General features: G+C 31.5%; 1 protein-coding gene across 2 annotated transcripts in view; it reads left to right on the top strand.

Moving 5' to 3' along the window:
• The window catches only part of LOC108903716 (sialin), a 119,840-nt gene that overhangs the window by 21,130 nt on the left and 79,940 nt on the right, over positions 1 to 18,770 (top strand). The window contains exon 1 of one of the 2 annotated variants that reach the window (XM_023454440.1): positions 4,786 to 5,221. The exons of the other annotated variant lie outside the window; for it this stretch is intronic. Within the exon in view, the coding sequence (XP_023310208.1) occupies positions 5,137 to 5,221 (85 nt within the window). The 5' untranslated portion in view covers positions 4,786 to 5,136. Of the gene's footprint in view, positions 1 to 4,785; positions 5,222 to 18,770 lie in introns of those variants that run through there. 2 annotated transcript variants of the gene reach the window in all.

Genomic DNA, 18,770 nt, shown 5'->3' with positions numbered 1-18,770 from the left:
ATATATTCATTCTATGGGTATATTACATACATTTGGTGTCATTTTGGCAGAAGGTTAAGGTTGTCCAGATGGTAACCATAAGGCCCATATTATCGATAGTCGTACTTCTATGAGCGACATTATAAACAAAAAAATGTAAGCGATATCTCTTACAAGGTCGAAACATTCCTCTTACGACGAATTTAAATACTTAAAATCAACTGCAAGCACATGATAAAATTATATTTTTGTGGCAATGTTTGAAGTTTTTTATTTGCTGTATATTTTTTAGCTTTTTTTGTTGGGTATTTTACCCATACGAAAAATTAATTAAACACTGATTCTTTTGATGACAGTGTAGTTAATTAGTCTCTTAATTTTTTTCACATATGAGTGATATCCAGATAACATTTTGTGATTTTAATGAGATATACCTATATGAAAATGATTTAATTACGAATGGTCTATACACATTGAAATAAACATGAACTTATAATTTCCAAGACTCAACTTGCAGAGTAATACGAAATCGAATGATTTGCGCTAGTTGCAAGCAATGGCGACGAGCCTTTTGCAAGTTTAAACATGTATGGATTGGAGTTGATATAATATGTAATGTTAGTATTATAATGAAAGCCAATAGGGAATTTTGGAGGGAATTTTTAAATATTTTTCGATTAAATTCATGTATTTGCGACAATAAATCCAAACACTATTATGATAATGATAGGAACTTTGAGATCTCTTGAGAGTTGGAAGTTATTAGGGGTTTAATTTTTTGAGGTCTCCTTAAAGTAATTGTTTGGGAGCTACTTGAAATTTGCTATGTTCGTGGGGATTTTCTCTGGAGGCTCAGAAAGATCAGAAATTTTTGGCAATGTTTTGAAATCGAAAAAAATTTAGATTTATTGAAAATGTGCTATTAAGAATAAATAAGCAAAGTGTATTGTATTTGATGTATATTTGTGTATAATGCAATTAGAAAATTTGGAGCGTATTAATCGTACCGAGTTGTAACGTACCAGAGTTGACGTTCGAACACCTCTTATGATATCTCCGCACAGGTCCTGAATCGTCCCCCGTCTTTAATTTGAACATTTCTCTTCTCCAGACTTTGGAATCTGCTCGACCTGTATGGGTTATTGACCTGTAATTGGATATGGTAATTTGTATTGGTGTTGTTCTACCTCAGTCTATATTTTTATGTTCAGAATTGAGGTGCTTCTTTTGCACAATTCGCGTCGTAGGCATCGGCCTCTGTCGATGTCATCTGCTGTAGTTTTAGTTATTGGAGGCGGCTATAATCTTGGTAGAGTTTCTTCTCCTTCAAGTGAAGTGTCGAGGTTCCCTCGAATACTGGTAACTACTTTTGCTTGGGTTGGCAGTGACTAGATGGGCTGGAGATGAGTTCGTAGCTAAGATTGGAAAGTGGAGCGACATTTTAATCCACGCATGTACCCATTTATAAAAGCTGTTTTAAAGACAGGTTAGCAGTATAATCAATTTAACACGATTTCGTTATCAATGGCGTAATGTTTTTATATCGGCTACGGCTTTTAATGAAATTACAATCAATATACTTTGAAGATAAAACGCGGTTAACAAGCGAAATGTTTACAATGCCAGTGTGACTAATTGTTTGATCAATTGATATCTAGTAGATATGTATATTATTTATACGCACAGATATTTATTTTCGACTGATGTTGAGGAAATTAAAAGAATCGTCATACCATCCATTTTAAATCGTGTAAACTTGGATAAGGTCTTTTATTTCAAACAGTTTAAAATTATTTTTTGCGAACATATTGCTTTTGCTTTTACATAAAAAGCTTGGCAGTCTCAGTGCAGCTTGGCTTTATGTCTGGTAGATCTAACGTATCTAACCTTAGAAAAAAATATCTCCTCTATAACGTTCTTAAACAAAATCGTTAACCACAATATTGATTGCAATATCGCGTCCGTATAGACTAAATGCTAGATCTTGTATTTCTTCGTCTCAATTTTGCAATATTTTGAATTTTTTAACATATGTTAAGCAGTTGAGATAACTCTCTTTTGGAAGTACATAATATTATAAAATTTCATATTTTGTGCAGTTTGTATTCAGTTGAGTAAATTTTTCTAATTAAATCAAAAGTAGGTACTATTTATTATAGAAGGGGCTGTTTTTCATTTTAAAATAGTTGTTTTATTTAAAAACTATAGGAAGAATACTAATTTGTTAGATTTCGATTAAACATATGGAAACTGATGAAAGGAAATGAACTGACAAATTAAAAAGTAGGATAAAATCTCCATTTGCAGACGCTATTCTGTTAACAAATAATCTCAATAAAATTCTACTATTACCTATATGTCGTGGGTATATTTTTGATAATTAGCTATAGATAATTCGAAATAGAAATACTAATAAAAATTATTTAATCGACATTACCCGTCTCTCTGGTTGATGTTCTACCTTAATGATTTTCTATAATTTAAAATACTTTTAAAATACCTAAAAATTTTTTGCACGGTAATTATTCATAGAATATTTTTAAATTAAATATTTTTAGTGACAAAAATATTTATATAACTTTGTAATCGATGTAGGATGTTCGGAAACTATGTGTAATAAAATGACTGGATTTTGTACAGATGAAATTATTTGGTAATACCTGCTGAAAAAAATCATTAATTAAAATTAAATAAATAAAATAATGAATAAAATGATTAGGAGCACCAATAATGTGTGTACCAAACTTAATTACACTTTTTATTTTACTCGGTATTTCCGCCACACTGAAAAGAAATTAAGTAAATAATCCCTATCGCCAAATGGATCGGTCAAGGTGTAGATTTTATTAATTTAATTTTACATATCCAGAAATATCTCACACTGAGAAAATAGATAATTCCTCACTACTGCACAATAATCACTGATGTTACACAGTTTACGTTTCGAATAACTTTCCGTTTTTGTTATCAAAACTTTTGTTATCAAATCGGCTTAAAGTTAAATGTGACATTTTTTTGCTTTGTTTATCTACCATCCATAGAGATTTAATTTTATCATGTAATATTTATTCTGTTATTACTTACTTCGTTGTTAGGAAGATTCGACTAACAACTATCAAAATTTAAGGAATTACTTGAAACGCATCTATCACCATTTAGAAAAATAAACGCGACTCTTTTAGTAATATTTTCGGGTTATTTCACGTAATATGAACTAACAAATTTTCGGGTTTTCAAATTCTTTCTTTCTAAAATAGCTTCAATGCACGTTCTCACATGTTCTAACTACATTCAGAGGGTAGGTATATTATAAATGCAGTCTTTAGAATTTCGTCTCTCATTTTCATAAATAAAATGTATTACTGATTTGGAAAACTGTTAACTAATATTAATCTATTATCAATTCTTTTTAATATGATTATAAATTAAAACTAAAATAGTATTTGTCGGCTATATACATTTGCTTCATGTTCCTCATTAGTATTTTTAATTAAAACATCGAAAAAAGGTAGGTAACACAGTCCCACAAAAAAAAAAAGAAATGTGGTCTGTTCCGAAGATTAGACACATATATCCTTATGTATTTTGACGCACTGAATCCGAATTCGGAGCAGAATTGCTCCATTACCTTCAATTTTTTTTAAATCTCGAAAAAATGGTATATCCGTAAACTACACAATTTTGGTATCAATAATTATCTTTTACTTATGTTTAAATCTTATTTATCACATCGTGTTCAGTTTGTGCAATATCGTGGTTACAAGTCAAATCAGATATATTTAGTCAAACATCAGGCGTTCCTCAAGGGTCAATACTAGGACCATTTAATGTATGCAGACGATTTGAAAATTTATACCAACGTCTACTCTGTATCTGACTGTAGTCAACTTCAGCACAACTTGAATTTGGTCATCATTTGGTGCGATAATAATCGGCTCCCTTTAAACGTTTCGAAGTGCAATATAATGTCTTTCTCCCGTAAAACTAGTTCTACTGAGTTTAATTACAGCCTAGGTGATCAGGTACTGGTTAGATCTGAGCATATTAAGAACTTAGGAGCCATCTTTGGCTCCTTAAGTTAGAACCACCTACTCCTCTTAGAAGTGTATTTAGTGTGCTACTGCCACGAACTTCATTGAATATCACAGAAACAAGGCCAAATATCGAAAAAAAAAAACAAGAGACGAAAAAGTGGTGTGCAGTTATTTCATTTAAATTAATTAATTTTTTTTAAGTTTTGAAAGTTTTAAGAGGGGGGTAACTTATTTAAGATCATAAGAAGTGTTTGTGTTCCGAATTTCGCTTCAATCGGATGAGTGGTTCAAAAGTTATGAGGAAAAAAATGGAAAAAATTCCTACTTCAACGCCCTCTATCTCCGAAACCGTGCGATTTAGGAAATAAGTTTATATCATTAATGAACATTATTTTAACCTGTTCTATCGATTTAAATAGAATATATTTCTAACAATTGCAAACAAATTAAACAAATCGTAGATTTCTAAGAAATGCCTTAAAAAATTAAGTTACGTGCATATGTGCACGCTTGTCTGCAAGCACCTTTAGCACCTCACTTCTAGCAAAGTATTTATATTTATGAAAATTGATATTTAGTGAACCACAAACATTTTTCTCTAATAAGCTCGAACTATGAATGGTTTTTATTTGCCAGCTAAAAACACAGATTATTATAAATATCCATCTTATGACTGACAAGTCCGTCGTGCACGCGCGATTATCGATCACGAACGAGGGCGGGGACGACGCGTAAAAAGCGAATTCGAATCCTTCGCACAATCTATCGAAACATGACTGTAATGCTCACTCACACAAAGTCCACCGTATATTTATACACCACGGGGAATCGCCTTCTTCCATCCGTTCCCGCTTAGCAGTACAGAATTTCACGCGACGAACGAACCAGGCGGTCAGGCATTTTATCTTCTTATCTCTGTTTTCGCTAAGGCTAACGCTAACCCTAGAATCCGAAGTTGTTCGAACGGAAGTTAGGGAGTGAGGTTGAATCCAGTGTCACACGAATGTTTTTACTAACGCGGTACAATATTAAGAGGATACCTACTTGTATAAGGCACGCATTACACACGCATGTGATTTAATACCGAGTGTTGCGCGTGGAGGAGAGTGTAAACAGATCGAAAATGTACAAGAACGAAGTGTTCGAGGCGGAGGACTTACTCACCAAAAACAGAAATGTTGTGGAAGGCAGACCGAAGAAGAGATTATGTAAGTCAAATGTTTTTTCTATGAATCTGTTCTCATAATTTTGGAGGAAGTGGCATGTCTTTCAAGATAACATTACTTCCAACGGTTTTAAATTTCAATCCGAAAAGTTTTAAGAATTTTCTCATTTCAAATCATTCAAAAACAAATGTGACATTTGCAATAGACATACAGAGGTAACTGAAATGACTCAAAAAAGTATATAACCCTGTACACTTGAAAAACGTGTCTTTATATCTTTAGCAGTTTCTGAAGAAATGTGTGACAAACGCAGAGTAACTTATTTTTAATTAAGATATTTGTTTCCATTAAAAAAATATTTCTTTGATCTGTAGGTCGAAAATTGATAGAGTTAAATAGATACGCCACTGTAGCATGACATCGAAAATAGGAAACACTGAGAGAGAAAGAGAATATGCAAAATAACAAGAAATATGTGAGAATGATACGGGAAAATAAGTGGAAATACAGGGTGTCCCGAAATTCATGCAACAAAATTTGGTCACAGATTCTTAGGACAAATTTAGGGGACCCGTATTTTTTATTTTTGCCAAGTGGCCCCCGCTTTCGGAGTTACAGCCCCCTGAAGTCCGCCCCTAAGAATAATCTTTTTTATATATCTCAGAACCCTGTGGTACGAGAATCACTAAATTTGGTACACAGGGGTTTTATGACATGTGGAATCTGATGGTGTTTTTTGGCGGGAAACCCCCTTAAGACAATTTTTCGTGGGCCCCCTTGTCTTTAGAGCCAAAAAAATTTGGTCGCATATTTAAATTTCTTAAAAATTATCAGTCCACTAGAAAGCCATTAAATTTAGAAACTTTTTGTCTCTTTATACTTTTTTCGTAAAAGGCAATGTTGTCGAGAAAAATGTCACAATGTGATCGACTGCATATCGTGATTCGCCATTTTCCTCAAAAACATTGCGTTTTACGAAACAAATATCAAGAGACAGAAAAGTTTCTAAATTCAATGGCTTACTAGCTAACTAATAATTAAAAAAAAATTGCGACCAAATTTTTCTGGTTCCAAAGACAAGAGGCCCACGAAAAAGTGTCTTAAGGGGGTTTCTCGCCAAAAAGCGTAGTACTGTGAGATTCCATATGTCATAAAACCCCTGTGTACCAAATTTAGTAATTGTCGTACATGGTTTTGAGATATAAAAAACTTCTGAACTAGATTTCAGGGGGCTGTAACTCCGAAAGAGGGGGCCAGTTCGCAAAAAGAAAAAATACAGGTCCCCTAAATTTGTCTTAATAATCTATGACCAAATTTTGTGTATGATTTTCGAGGAATAGAGGAATTCGAATTATGACAAATCAACCACAAGCAATAACTAGAAATATTTTTAATTTTTAGCAATAAACTGATTTACTTTTAATTTTTTAACATGGAATAACAGGAAAGTTAAACGAAAATATATTTTAAATTAAAAAAATAAATAAAACGAATTTAAGAGAGGACGTCCATGCCTTCCAAAAATGTTTATACTAGGTACTTTTTTTGTTATCCTTGTTTTAATTTAATATCCTATCAACACATCTAACTTTTAACTGCAGTAAAGATTAGCGGGTATTTAAATTTCAATTATAACAGTCATATCATATAAAAAAGGATATAACTAAAAATTTATATGTGGAAGTCAAATTATTTCCTCTAAAATATAACAAAATTGAAACAAGTTATGCACTTAGAGCAGTAGATACTTCATAATCATACCACTTTGGTGTATTAGAAAAAAGTTTTTGAAGGAGGTAGTTGTTGGTGAACATTTTTTGTCCAAATACATAGAGCGTTTAATGTTTGAAGTTTATTTTGAAATATTTCAATAATTTTGAAAACGGTCAGAGTATGAACAAAAAAATTGGCACTATTATGTTTTTTGACATGACAAATAAGAATTTTTAACTAATTTTGACGTAGCTTGTATATGACGTCGGTTATGTCCTATTCCTTTGATAAATTGGGAAAAAAAATTGTTGCCATTAGAATTACGGACATATGAAAATATGAACGATTGTCCTTCGTTTAATGAAAAAAGGTACTTTTGCTCGTTTTTGATATCTCCCTTGGTTATCGGGATATTTCCATATACACATTTCAATGCATTTCGTTTTTAAGCAACTTTTAATCCTTAAATTAAACTAATGAAGAATTTTTATGTAATCAGTAATTTCTAGTCCTATGTAGATATTTCTTAAATTTCCATCTTTTTCTGTTTTTTTTTGTTATTTTCTCTTTAAGCGGTTTATGTTTTTTCCCTTTAAATTGTTTTTTTTAGAAAACTGTAAATAATTTGGTTCATACACTAGTTGTCGCATTAGTTTAATTTAAGGATTAAAAGTTGCTTAAAAACGAAATGCATTGAAATTTTTATTTTTTAACCAAGGGATATATCGAAAACAAATAAGAGTAACTTTTTTATAAAACGAAGGTCGTTCTTTCATATTTTCAATACACAATGTCCCTAATTCTAAAGGCAAAAAAAATCCCCTATTTATCAAAGGAATATGGCATAACTGACGTCCTATAAAAGCAACGCCAAAATTAGTTAAAAATTATCATTTATCATGTCAAAAAACATAATAGTGTCAATTTTTTTAATTCATACTCCGACTTCAAAATTATTGAAAAATTTCAAGATAAAATTAAAAAATTGCACGCCGTTTCTTTGAAACCAACAACATCAACATAAGACATATTTGGCTCAATCGACACCAGGAAAATTAGCGAAAATAGAAGAGAAACTCGAAAAAATTCCTATCCGCGATATTATTGTAAAGTTGTTTGGTTGAAAATTAACGCCTGTACAGAGGCTTAAAGTTCATAACTTTTGGAGCCTCCGTTATAAACAAATTGAATTGTGCGAAAACTATTGCACCTACAGCACCCACTTTTGGCACACATTTAAAGTATGACAAAACCCTCAACTTGTCATAGGTTTTATAAAATTTTAACAATAAATGCGATAGTTATAAACAAATTAAAAAATTGGCACTTTTCTTGTTTATTAACCGATTTTAATTTAACAAGTCTCATTTTGTAGATAATTTTCGCTAAAATTGATGGGTTTCTCTGCAAAGTGAAAAAACTGTTTGCCTCACTTATTTATTTCAATAGAAAAGTTAGCTAATAAAATTTTTTGACTCACAAGATGAGAGATGTCTTGTATTATGTTCCTTTAGACAATTTTACAATAATTTCGCGGATATGACTTTTTTCGAGTAAAAATTTTATTTGCTCCAGCTTCGAGATTTTCCAACCTTTCGCAGACCAGACATCAGGATTAGTTCTAACTGAAAGGACAGTTCTTAAAAAAAAAGTTAGTTCTAAACGTTAAAAAGGGCACTTGCAAAATTTGATTATTAGAAGTAGACCTCCTTTCTTATTTGTTTGTATAAAAAAGTGTCTGTTATTTGCACAAATCGAATTTTTCGGGCGCTTTCTTTGAGCTAGCATAGGATGATTGATTTTGGGTAGTTCTTAAAATTCCTTAGATTATCCCCTGCCAGACATCTTGTATATACATATTATTATATTTACTTAATTAAGGAAGATATAATGTGTTAAATTGTGCGGACGTGCATGAAGCCTTGTTGGCAGTTTATATTGAAGGATGAAATAATTAGTAACAATATAACATCATATGAAATCTGACTACGATAGAAGATAAACAATCAAAATAAACAAACCACCACGTTGAACATTATTTGCGAACTGTTGACATTGAAAGCAGATTATTTTTTTTAGTTACGTTTGTTAGCCTTTTATAACTATTTCTTTTTTTGGTGTAATTTTTTTATTTGTCCATAATACGTTTCATATAGTGACACTTAATATTTTAGCACGAGCGCGTTTTAACTATTTTATTGATAACAATATGCCTAAATAAATAATCAACCCATAAATTAACAATTTAAGAGAGTGTCTTAAAAAACATTGTTTGATAGATACATTTATCCGTATCTTATCTGTGTTTTCGTCACGCGTATCATTAAAAGGTTGTTCGAATTTCGCCTTTATTGAGAAAGTTAAGTAACCCATACACACTGACACAAATGCAACGATGCATGTATCGACTCCCAAGTTGCAGAGTTATGCAGCACAGGTGCGCCATTAATACGGAATCCAAGAAGGGACAAATTTAAATATCAGAATGCATAACCCCTTTCGGGGTCTATGGTCCGTGAGTAAAAATTTTTTAAACCGAGAGACCGATTTAAGACACCGCGTTGAAATTACTCGTATAGGGAAATAATAAACATACTATTATTATTACGTGGTCTATATACCTGGTCTGCCTCTTCTACAGGCTCTGATATAGAGTTCTTTTTCACCAAGGCACCAGTAAGAAAACACATTATGACTACCTCAGGAATTGGCCCCATTTCGGCCTTGTCTTCTGTTGTTCTCATATTTCTTATGGAAAGGAGATTACAATGAACAAACCGATGGGGTGATCCCCGAGTCCGATAATGTCAAACTTTTTCTTAGAATACTTTGAAAGGGCAGTACTGGAAATGTCTGGACTCAAACATTGGATGATACGTTCATTATTTGACCACATGATAAGAGCATTCAAACACTCAATTCCATGGAGCAAGAAATGGGAGGCAATTGACTTTCCTGGAAGACTTGGTAACTAGAAATCAGTAGAAGCCATAGTGTCTACAGGAAACCTACCTATACTGGTAGATACCTACAAGCGAGCTTGAACTATCATCGGGGACAAAAAAGGCCTATTATCAAAACATTAGTAGACAGATATAGAGCCACATCAGAACAGAGGGATTTAAATTCTAAACTGAAATATTCTCCTTTAGTTTTACAGGAAAATGGATACAAAGAATGGGATATCAAACAAGTCATCAACCTTAGACATCCACAAAAATAATGTGACGAACCGGACGAAGATCAACAGATCGCGTGAATGTGTTAAGGATTGTATAGGAATGACAAAGAGATTGGACGAGGAAACATGAACGAGCCTTAAGGTTCAACCAGCCTGGGAAATCAACCATCGCCCAAGATGCATTAGATGAGGGATACATCAATAACGGGAAATACAAAGGATGCACACGAGACCACGCCCTCTATCCTACTACCTCTCTATAGTAGCGCACGCAGCGATACTGATGTCATCGAACTTGAAAGCGGAATCCCACCCTACTCTCACTATGGTATTGCATAGTACAAAATGCTATAAGATCCGTGGTGAGGTTTCAAACGGCCTCAGTCGCGGCGAAGCCTCTGCACCACTGAAAATACCGACAACGAAGGACGGCGAAACGTTTGGAAGCATTGGATGAGACGACAGCATGAGTAGTTACGGAGGCCATTATGAAACGTCTCAGAGAACCACCTTGTCACAGAAGCGGTTCCAACAACAAGAACTGATATCAATTATCAGGTCAAGCCTTGAGGTTCTGATAGTGGTTCCGCCACCACAGAACTCGAGAACAACAAAGGCAGGTCATGGAATTTTGGCTAAGGAAGTACAATGTAAGTATATAACTGACGGCGACTAGATACATAGGCCACAGCATAACAATCCGAAACTTTAAATATCTGCATGGGTTGTGAAAACTTTAAAACCGCAAATTATAAACAATATACGTTAGCTGGTAATTTTGTAATATATTAAACAAAAGGGGTAATAAATATCTTACTGGATATACACTATCTAATTAAATTTTCATTTCCATCGATGAAAATTCATTCTACAGAGGTAACGAAGTATTAAAATACTTAAATGAAATGAGATCATTGATATTTAAATTGCAGCACACAAAATAAGTTTGCGCCACCTTGTTTAATTAGGTCACTTAATTCTGGAAATGCAACAGCATTTATTTGACTAGTTTTTTCCAAAGCATTCGACACGCTAGACCATGCTTTGCTAATCTCGAAATTAAAACTTTATGGGTTTGATGACACTTTGCAATTTTTCAAATTATACTTAAGTAATCGCCAACAGATGGTAGTCATTGATAATGAAACTTCCGCGTTATCTTTCATAAGTTCCGGGGTGTCCCAAGGATCGATTTTAGGACCTATTCTTTTCGTGATTTATACTTGAGATTTATTCTTTTATATGAAGGCGTGTACTTCTTTTGACGATTTTAAATAATATTTTTAATATATTTTATTCAATATTTACTTTATATGTACAAATTTTTCTTGTAAACTTATTAAGATTAAGTAGAGTAGCCATAGGCTAGACTTCGCCTGTAATCAATACCTATAATTTTAAATAAAGACACTTATTATGATTATTAATATTATTATTAGTTAAAATATAAAAATGAGATAATTTTGCCTTAGGAATTCATTATAACTGTTAAGAAACCACGATTTTAATTTTTTTTTTAGATTTTGAAATATGATAATACGTCCCTTTGCTCTAATAATTGTCTGTTTCAGTTTTTCATGTGAAAATATGTGATTCCACTTATTGACTGTAGTAATTTATTCAAATTAAGTGAAGGAACATCATATTTTTTCATCATCAGATTTTGTAATGTAGGATAGAATGAAGATACTTGAAACTTCAGATTGATTTTAACTTATTTTGCATAAATATCAAGTACACACATTAGCGGCAACTATCCTTTGTTCTGCTGTCAATAGTAGGTCCTCTAGTTCAACTGTTGAATCCTCGGTTTTCAACTCATCTTGTGCAAACTGGGACCTTAGAATAAAACGTACTTTTTATATTTATAATATTTTATTCGAACTTCTCAAATATAAGAATACAGCCATCACCTTCCACTCCCCCACCCCACCTATGTGTGGTTATATGTATCTATTTCAAGAATTAATGCATGCTTCGCCGTCATGTTAAGTGTGTGTATAACAGCTAATTCTCATCCCAAACTTCATGATTCCTGCAGTCGACACATGCACTACTGCATGTTTCAACGTGTATGGGCTACTTCAGGCAGCGATGTAAATTCTACGTTATTCGAATGTTCTTGTTGAAACGTTACAATACGTACTAGGAAAATACCTATTTATTTGCGACATACATTATACATTCATGTAAATTAATACCGAGTGTTGCACGTGAAGGTCTGTAAACAAATAGAAAATTTTCAAGAACGAAGTTTTTGAGGTGAAAAATGTACTCGCCAATAACGAAAATGTGCAACATTTTCTTCAACATGTACTTCTGTCTGGAAAATTTCAACGGAGGAGGCAAATATTACTCTCAATTAAAAAAACACAAGTTTTGTTTATATTTCTAAAATGCAACATTATTTCTCGTATATTTCCTCAAGAAATTTCCTAAAACTTTTGTTTCTATAATTTTTTCTCAACATAAATACAAAAAAGATTAAAGAAGTTAGAATATTATGTAAATACATGTGCATTTTTTTACCACCAGAGGGCTGTAACTCCCTTGAAACGAACTGTAAAGAATAGAAACAACCTACGTTTAATTTATTTAGCACTCACCTAACTTTTTTACTAACACAACTAGTACATTGTAGTTATCATGTCGATATATCAAGGGTGAAATTAAATGTTTAAATGACATTTAAAAAAATAGAAATTCTGTATCTAGAAATAATTAATTACTATATTGTAAAGTAACGCTTCAGTGTTAAGGAAAAAAAAAAAGAAAATGAATAACTTAACGTTAGTATAATTTTTCATATAGATGTAATACTTTGTGGATTTTTTTATCTAAAACATATTCAGAACTTCAAAAAATTGGAATTATACTAGGTATGTCTTACAAATATAATAGACCAATAATAATCATTTTGAGGAATTCTCCAAGTATTAATGTCGACTAAGTAGCAAAACCAGTGGCGACTGGTGCGGGGAGTGGGCTTTGGGGCGGCGCCTCCCAGCAATTTTATTAAAAAATTTAATTTAAAATTTAGTTTACAATGTTATCTAGATAAATATGTAGATTAGACTTATGAAACTTAACTCGACTTGCAAAATTCATTTGAAAAGCACTGAATACGTGGGCTCTAGGGTAGAGTGTTTACAGCGGTGGTCATGGTTACAGTCGCGCAGCAGTGAAAGACCGAGTGGGAGTAGCGCATATTTACTATGCAGTATAGTCCCAGTAACCAAATGATAGTTATTCACTGCTTTTTTCTTATTAAACATAGTCTGTTTACATTTGATGTAAAATTTTATTACCTACGTATTGTTTCTTGTCTGTTTATTAAAAGATTGTAAAAGTTTAAGTTAGATTGTAAAGAGAAACTAACAGTACTTGCAATGCTATCTATTCAAAAGTAAGTGTTGCGAAACATATTAAACTTTAATAAAAAAAAGTAATCGAAAAGCTTATTTCGGACAAAAGCAGAAAAATGGACTTTCACTATAAAAAATAATGTTGAGCACATTTTACCTATATGTATTTCAATAGTACTTAAAATAAAACTAACCAATTATATTTGATTTTTTTATCAATACTTTGTACCTACATTTTTACGCCCTCCCTGGTATGGAAGTCAAGAGCTGCCACTGAGCAAAACTATAAAAAGGTCATTTAAAAAATCAGAAATATATGAACTTACGAGGAAAGATATTCAGTAGCGTCGGACAAACATGAAATAATAAAAGAAAATTAAAAGTAAACATTAAATTATTTAATGGAGAAAATATGTGTCAAAAGTTCTGTGAATTTGCGTGAAACCTTGCTCATGTATATTGAAGGACGAAATAATTAGAAATAACATATGATATCTATTAACTAACAAAACAATCATATTTGCACGTGTTGTTCTAAATACTGATATTGAAAACATCGACATTGACAAAATAATTTAAAGTATATATGGAGGCAATTTATTTACTTACAAAACAACTGTAAATTACCATTGTAAATTTATTTTACATGTAATTTTACGTCTTGTTATTGACATATTATGACTGTGATTATACAATATATTTTTACAATTATTTCTAAAATTATAAAGATTTATAGTCAGTTGTACTTATAATAGCATTATAATAATACAGCAACCATAATGTAATTTTTTATTTCATGTTCAGTATATGTATAAAAGAAAATTACTTCAAAGATACCTTGCTCATAATATGTACTCAAATGAAGTACTTTTACTTCATTCCTTATAATCGTACAAAAAGAGTTTTTTGCAAAATTATTTTAAGACGTTTATAAAATATTCGTATAAATTACATTTGTAAAATTTCTACTTTTCGAATATTAAATTTTTGTCAAACAAAAAAGTTGTAGCAAAAAATAACTTAGGGGATACTTATTTCAACCCCGTCCAAGGGGCAGAAAATTGTTGAGAAGTTGCACATGCATTAGTAGAAAATTTTACTGTTTTACCTTTTTTGATTTGCAAAATACAGCCGCCATTCTATATATTTTTTATATCTTCTAAGAGGTGAACAATTTACTAGACATTTTTATGCAAAACGTGTTCTTTTTAGCTGTATCATTTTTGCTACTTCTTTTGAAAATACCCTCTATATCGTCATTAATACTGACTGAATAATATATATATTATATATATTATATATATGAATACTGAATAATTGCTGCTTCTATTTTTTTTAAGAACCGTTCTTATTTTCTAAAATTTCGTGAGATTTATTTTCTAAACAACGCGTTTGTTTTTACAGATATGTTTATAAATATTGCATTTTTCATGTTCATTTTCATTTTGTATAATCCTGATGTACATAATATTTTGTTGCGTGTGATAATTATTCTTTCTGCTCAATATCGTCAAACGAAATTCTCAGGTTATTGATTATTTAATAAAGCATATTTAATAAATTTTAATCCTGGTTTTTCATATAAACATTAACTGATACCAATATTTAGGTCAATGTGGTAACATGTATTTAACTATAAGTATCAGTTATTTTCAAAATGTGCATTGCCCACACATTTTTAAAATAATTTCAAGGTTAGCTTACTTTACTTTGCTTATTAAAGTTTTTCAATGATAAGAAATATGCACTGTCCACAGTGGAATTGTACTGTTTTCCTATTCCCATTGAAAACAGTAAAAAATCCGAAATATGTGTTAAGCTACCTTCTCAATAAATCGGTTAAAGTAGGTAATCAAGAACAAACTGAAATGTCTTAAAGTGGTGTTAAGTTATTTATTTACTAAACCAATTCACTGATTAATGAAAAAAATATGGTACGACTCCAAATTCAAGTACCTGGTAAGTACCTGTTGATAAAAGCTTAGTTAGTTTCAGGATACGAAATTGCAAGTATCAGTGCATAAAATCATGTTAAATGTATACACGTCACGAACCTTGGCCTTGTGAATGTTTATCAAACCTTATCTTCTTTCGTTAAATGTGTAAAGGGACAGGTAATATGTTAGGCTAGGAAGGTTTGTAACATTTCCCTGGTCCACTTAGTCACTTTAAAACCTCACCTTTTCTCCTTTTTATATTGCACAGGAAGTAGACTTCCTTCCCTTCGTTCGATATAAAAAATATTAGAATGATTTACTATACAGTTGCGTTTGGAAATCAATTTATGTTGGAAAACAATAGTCATTGTCTAGGCTAAACGAAATCGATGTTCAGTGACCTTTTGAAAATAACTCGCCTTAATTTAATATGTCCATTTACAGTCACTCTACTTCCTTATCATTTTCAGTATTTCTTGAATTATTTCTGTTGTGAATATTAAATTTTAAATAAACAGCCTTTGTGCCAAAAGTACCAAACAATTGGCAGTCAAGGGTTGATGAATATTTCACACTGCTAGAAAGTAGATATTTGTTCGATATCTCCCTAAAATTCAGAAGTCGTAACAGAATAAATATTTTACATATATTTTATATATGGTGATTCACAACTTATCCACGAAATTTGAGAATAGATGTTGCACGAGAAATTTTTGTAAAAAAGTTCGACAACAAAAAAATCAGGTTAATTCTACATAGTTTTACCATATTTTAAAGGTCAGAAGAATCAACTAAGAGTATAATAAAAGGCCATATGTTATAAAACGATTGTATTAAAATAAAAACCTTTGGTTTTAAGGCACATTTGGTTTAAAAAACAAATCTCATTCTCTAAAAAGTAAAAGTAAAATAAACATTCTCAAAAAAGTAAACAAACAAAGTAAACAACTTAAACAAACAAACAAAAGAACAAAACAACAAAACAAACAACAAAAATTATAATTATCCTCGTAAACAGGACATTCGTAATTCGCTCGGTTTGAACCGGCATCTTACTACTTAATTCTTGTTCACCAAAATCAATTTGATAAGACAAACCTAATCAACTGAAAAAAATAATATAAAATAATATAAAACAGAAAAAAGCAAAATTATAGTAGGTGTCGAAGTTTACCCGGATGTCGCAGTTCCCCTAGTTTACGGTATGTCAAATTATTTTATTATTTAAAACCGCAAATTAATTTTATTAATTAATAATAACAATAACGGCAAAAGTAGTTGAATTCTATTTATTTCTTTCATTGCGAAAGTTTTTGTCCGTTTTTATCACACTTTGCCGCCATGCCGGTGGGATTGTGCTAAGTCAGGTTTTACAGTGGACCAGTTTCCAGTGCCATGCAGAAGTATATTTTTATATCATTTTCGATCTGCCCTTTTGATTTTTTCTTTACAAAATTGTATTGTAAGAGACCCGTGTACATCCAGAATTTTAATTTTTTTTGATAAGTTCTGAATCACCCTGGATAACTAAAAGAGCTGCTATACAATATTACAATCATAGTACAACTGTATTTTATTGCTGTTGCGTTATTGTGATGCGATAGATATTTTGTGATTATTTTTAATCTTAGTAATCAATCTGTTCTATAAATAAGTGAAGAGAATGTTCTTATAGCAAAATTATAAAATATTTGACACATTAATCTGTTTTCACTTTTAAATATTTATAAAGAAATTATTATTAAAAAAAATGTAAGCAAAAATATTCCTGGTTTCTAAAGGTGCTAGTTTTTTTCTAAAAAAATCGCTATGTATATATTTCTTTAAAATTGGACCCCTTTTTCCATCACAGAATCGGACGCCTCTGACAACAGTCAAATATTACGTCTAAAGACCCGCTTTATAGTGTAATATTCACTATCCGTTTATAGTGAATATCACAGTTTATTTTAACTAAAAGTCAACTATCAAACAACTTCTTGAGACCTTAGCATTGAAATACAACTTTGTGAATTCTATTAGTTTTATTTCCACCTGTATACTGCTATGTTGTTGTTACATCCTTTTAAATCTTTGTCATACCCTGCAATTAGTTATAAAACATCAAGGTACTAAACTGTATATACAATAATTGTTTACTATTTACCTGTAAAACATGGAGAATCTTTGTATATAAATTGTAATCGATCTGAGAGTATGTATTTTAACTGTAATGTCTAATATTTGTACTATTCTCTTTTAATATTGTTGTTGTAAATCGAATCTGGGATATCAACAAATTAGGTTACTTGGTTGTCATTCGTTGGAGGTTAATAAAATTTGTTCTGTTAATCATAGACCATCGACATGCAGAGAAGGTTGTTAATTTGTAATGGATGGTAAACATATAATGGTAGTATCGTTCAGTTGCCAGTCGGGAAATGTTTTGTGCCCAACCAACCAATCACGTTGGTTGAGTAGTTTTTTTGCAGAATCGAGTCAATAAAACAACTGACGGAGCGAGTTAAAGCCTCTTTCATTTTGCACTGGTACAAAACTAACAGCTCGCGTGTGATTATAATAAACCGAATAATTTAAATTAAATTTAATCACCAAGTGAACAAAGAACTACATCAATAGGTAATTATTTAAATGTTAAATATTAGTTTCTTTATAAATGATCCAGTAAATTCCAACATAGCTAGCTATTAGAATTTTATTGTTTTTTTTTTGTAAAACCTTCAATGATATGTGGCCACGTGCTAATTGAATTTTGTTTCTTCCATTTTCTCTCACCAGAGCTTACCAGAAAATTTTACGGCAAATTCTACTGCAAATCTGCAGTAAAAATAAGAGCTATTGTCGTAATTAAGTCTTAAAGACTTAAATTTTTGCCAATATTTGGGAAGTCTCAAATAATAATCAATTGTGTTTTAAAGTTACGCGATAATAATTGATTTCGTCGTAACTAGTATAGTAATTCAAAATTTAAGACCTTAGTGAAGATTAAGTAACTAAGCTTGGATAGTCATTACAAGTATAAGAGTCAACATTCAGAAATTTTTCTTGGTAATCCTGGAAGAGAATAGGTTATCATCCTGAATCCAGATTCGAGATAGCCGTCCAGAACGCCAGGACAGCATAGACCAGTATCCTGCCGAACACCTAGCAGAGTGAGAAATATACCAGTGAGATTTTTATGTGTATTTTTATTTCGTCTTCTCCAACCCGACCTTCAGGGAGAGGAAAACGTTAGGGGGTTGTTTACTCATTTTTTGTGTAGGTTGGCGCCATGTTAACATCTTTTATCGTTCCCTTAACGTTCTCCTGAAACTGCTAATATATATGTTGCGAATCAAATTCTTAGAACCGACCCATTGCCCATTGCCGCCGTTATGAGAGCTGCCGTTCGCACT

Source organism: Anoplophora glabripennis, unplaced genomic scaffold, assembly GCF_000390285.2.
Source record: "Anoplophora glabripennis isolate ALB-LARVAE unplaced genomic scaffold, Agla_2.0 scaffold63, whole genome shotgun sequence".
In the NCBI taxonomy this organism is placed as follows: Eukaryota; Metazoa; Arthropoda; class Insecta; order Coleoptera; family Cerambycidae; genus Anoplophora; species Anoplophora glabripennis.
The sequence above is the reverse complement of the archived record's forward strand: the minus strand, read 5'-3'. Positions and strand labels throughout refer to the sequence as shown.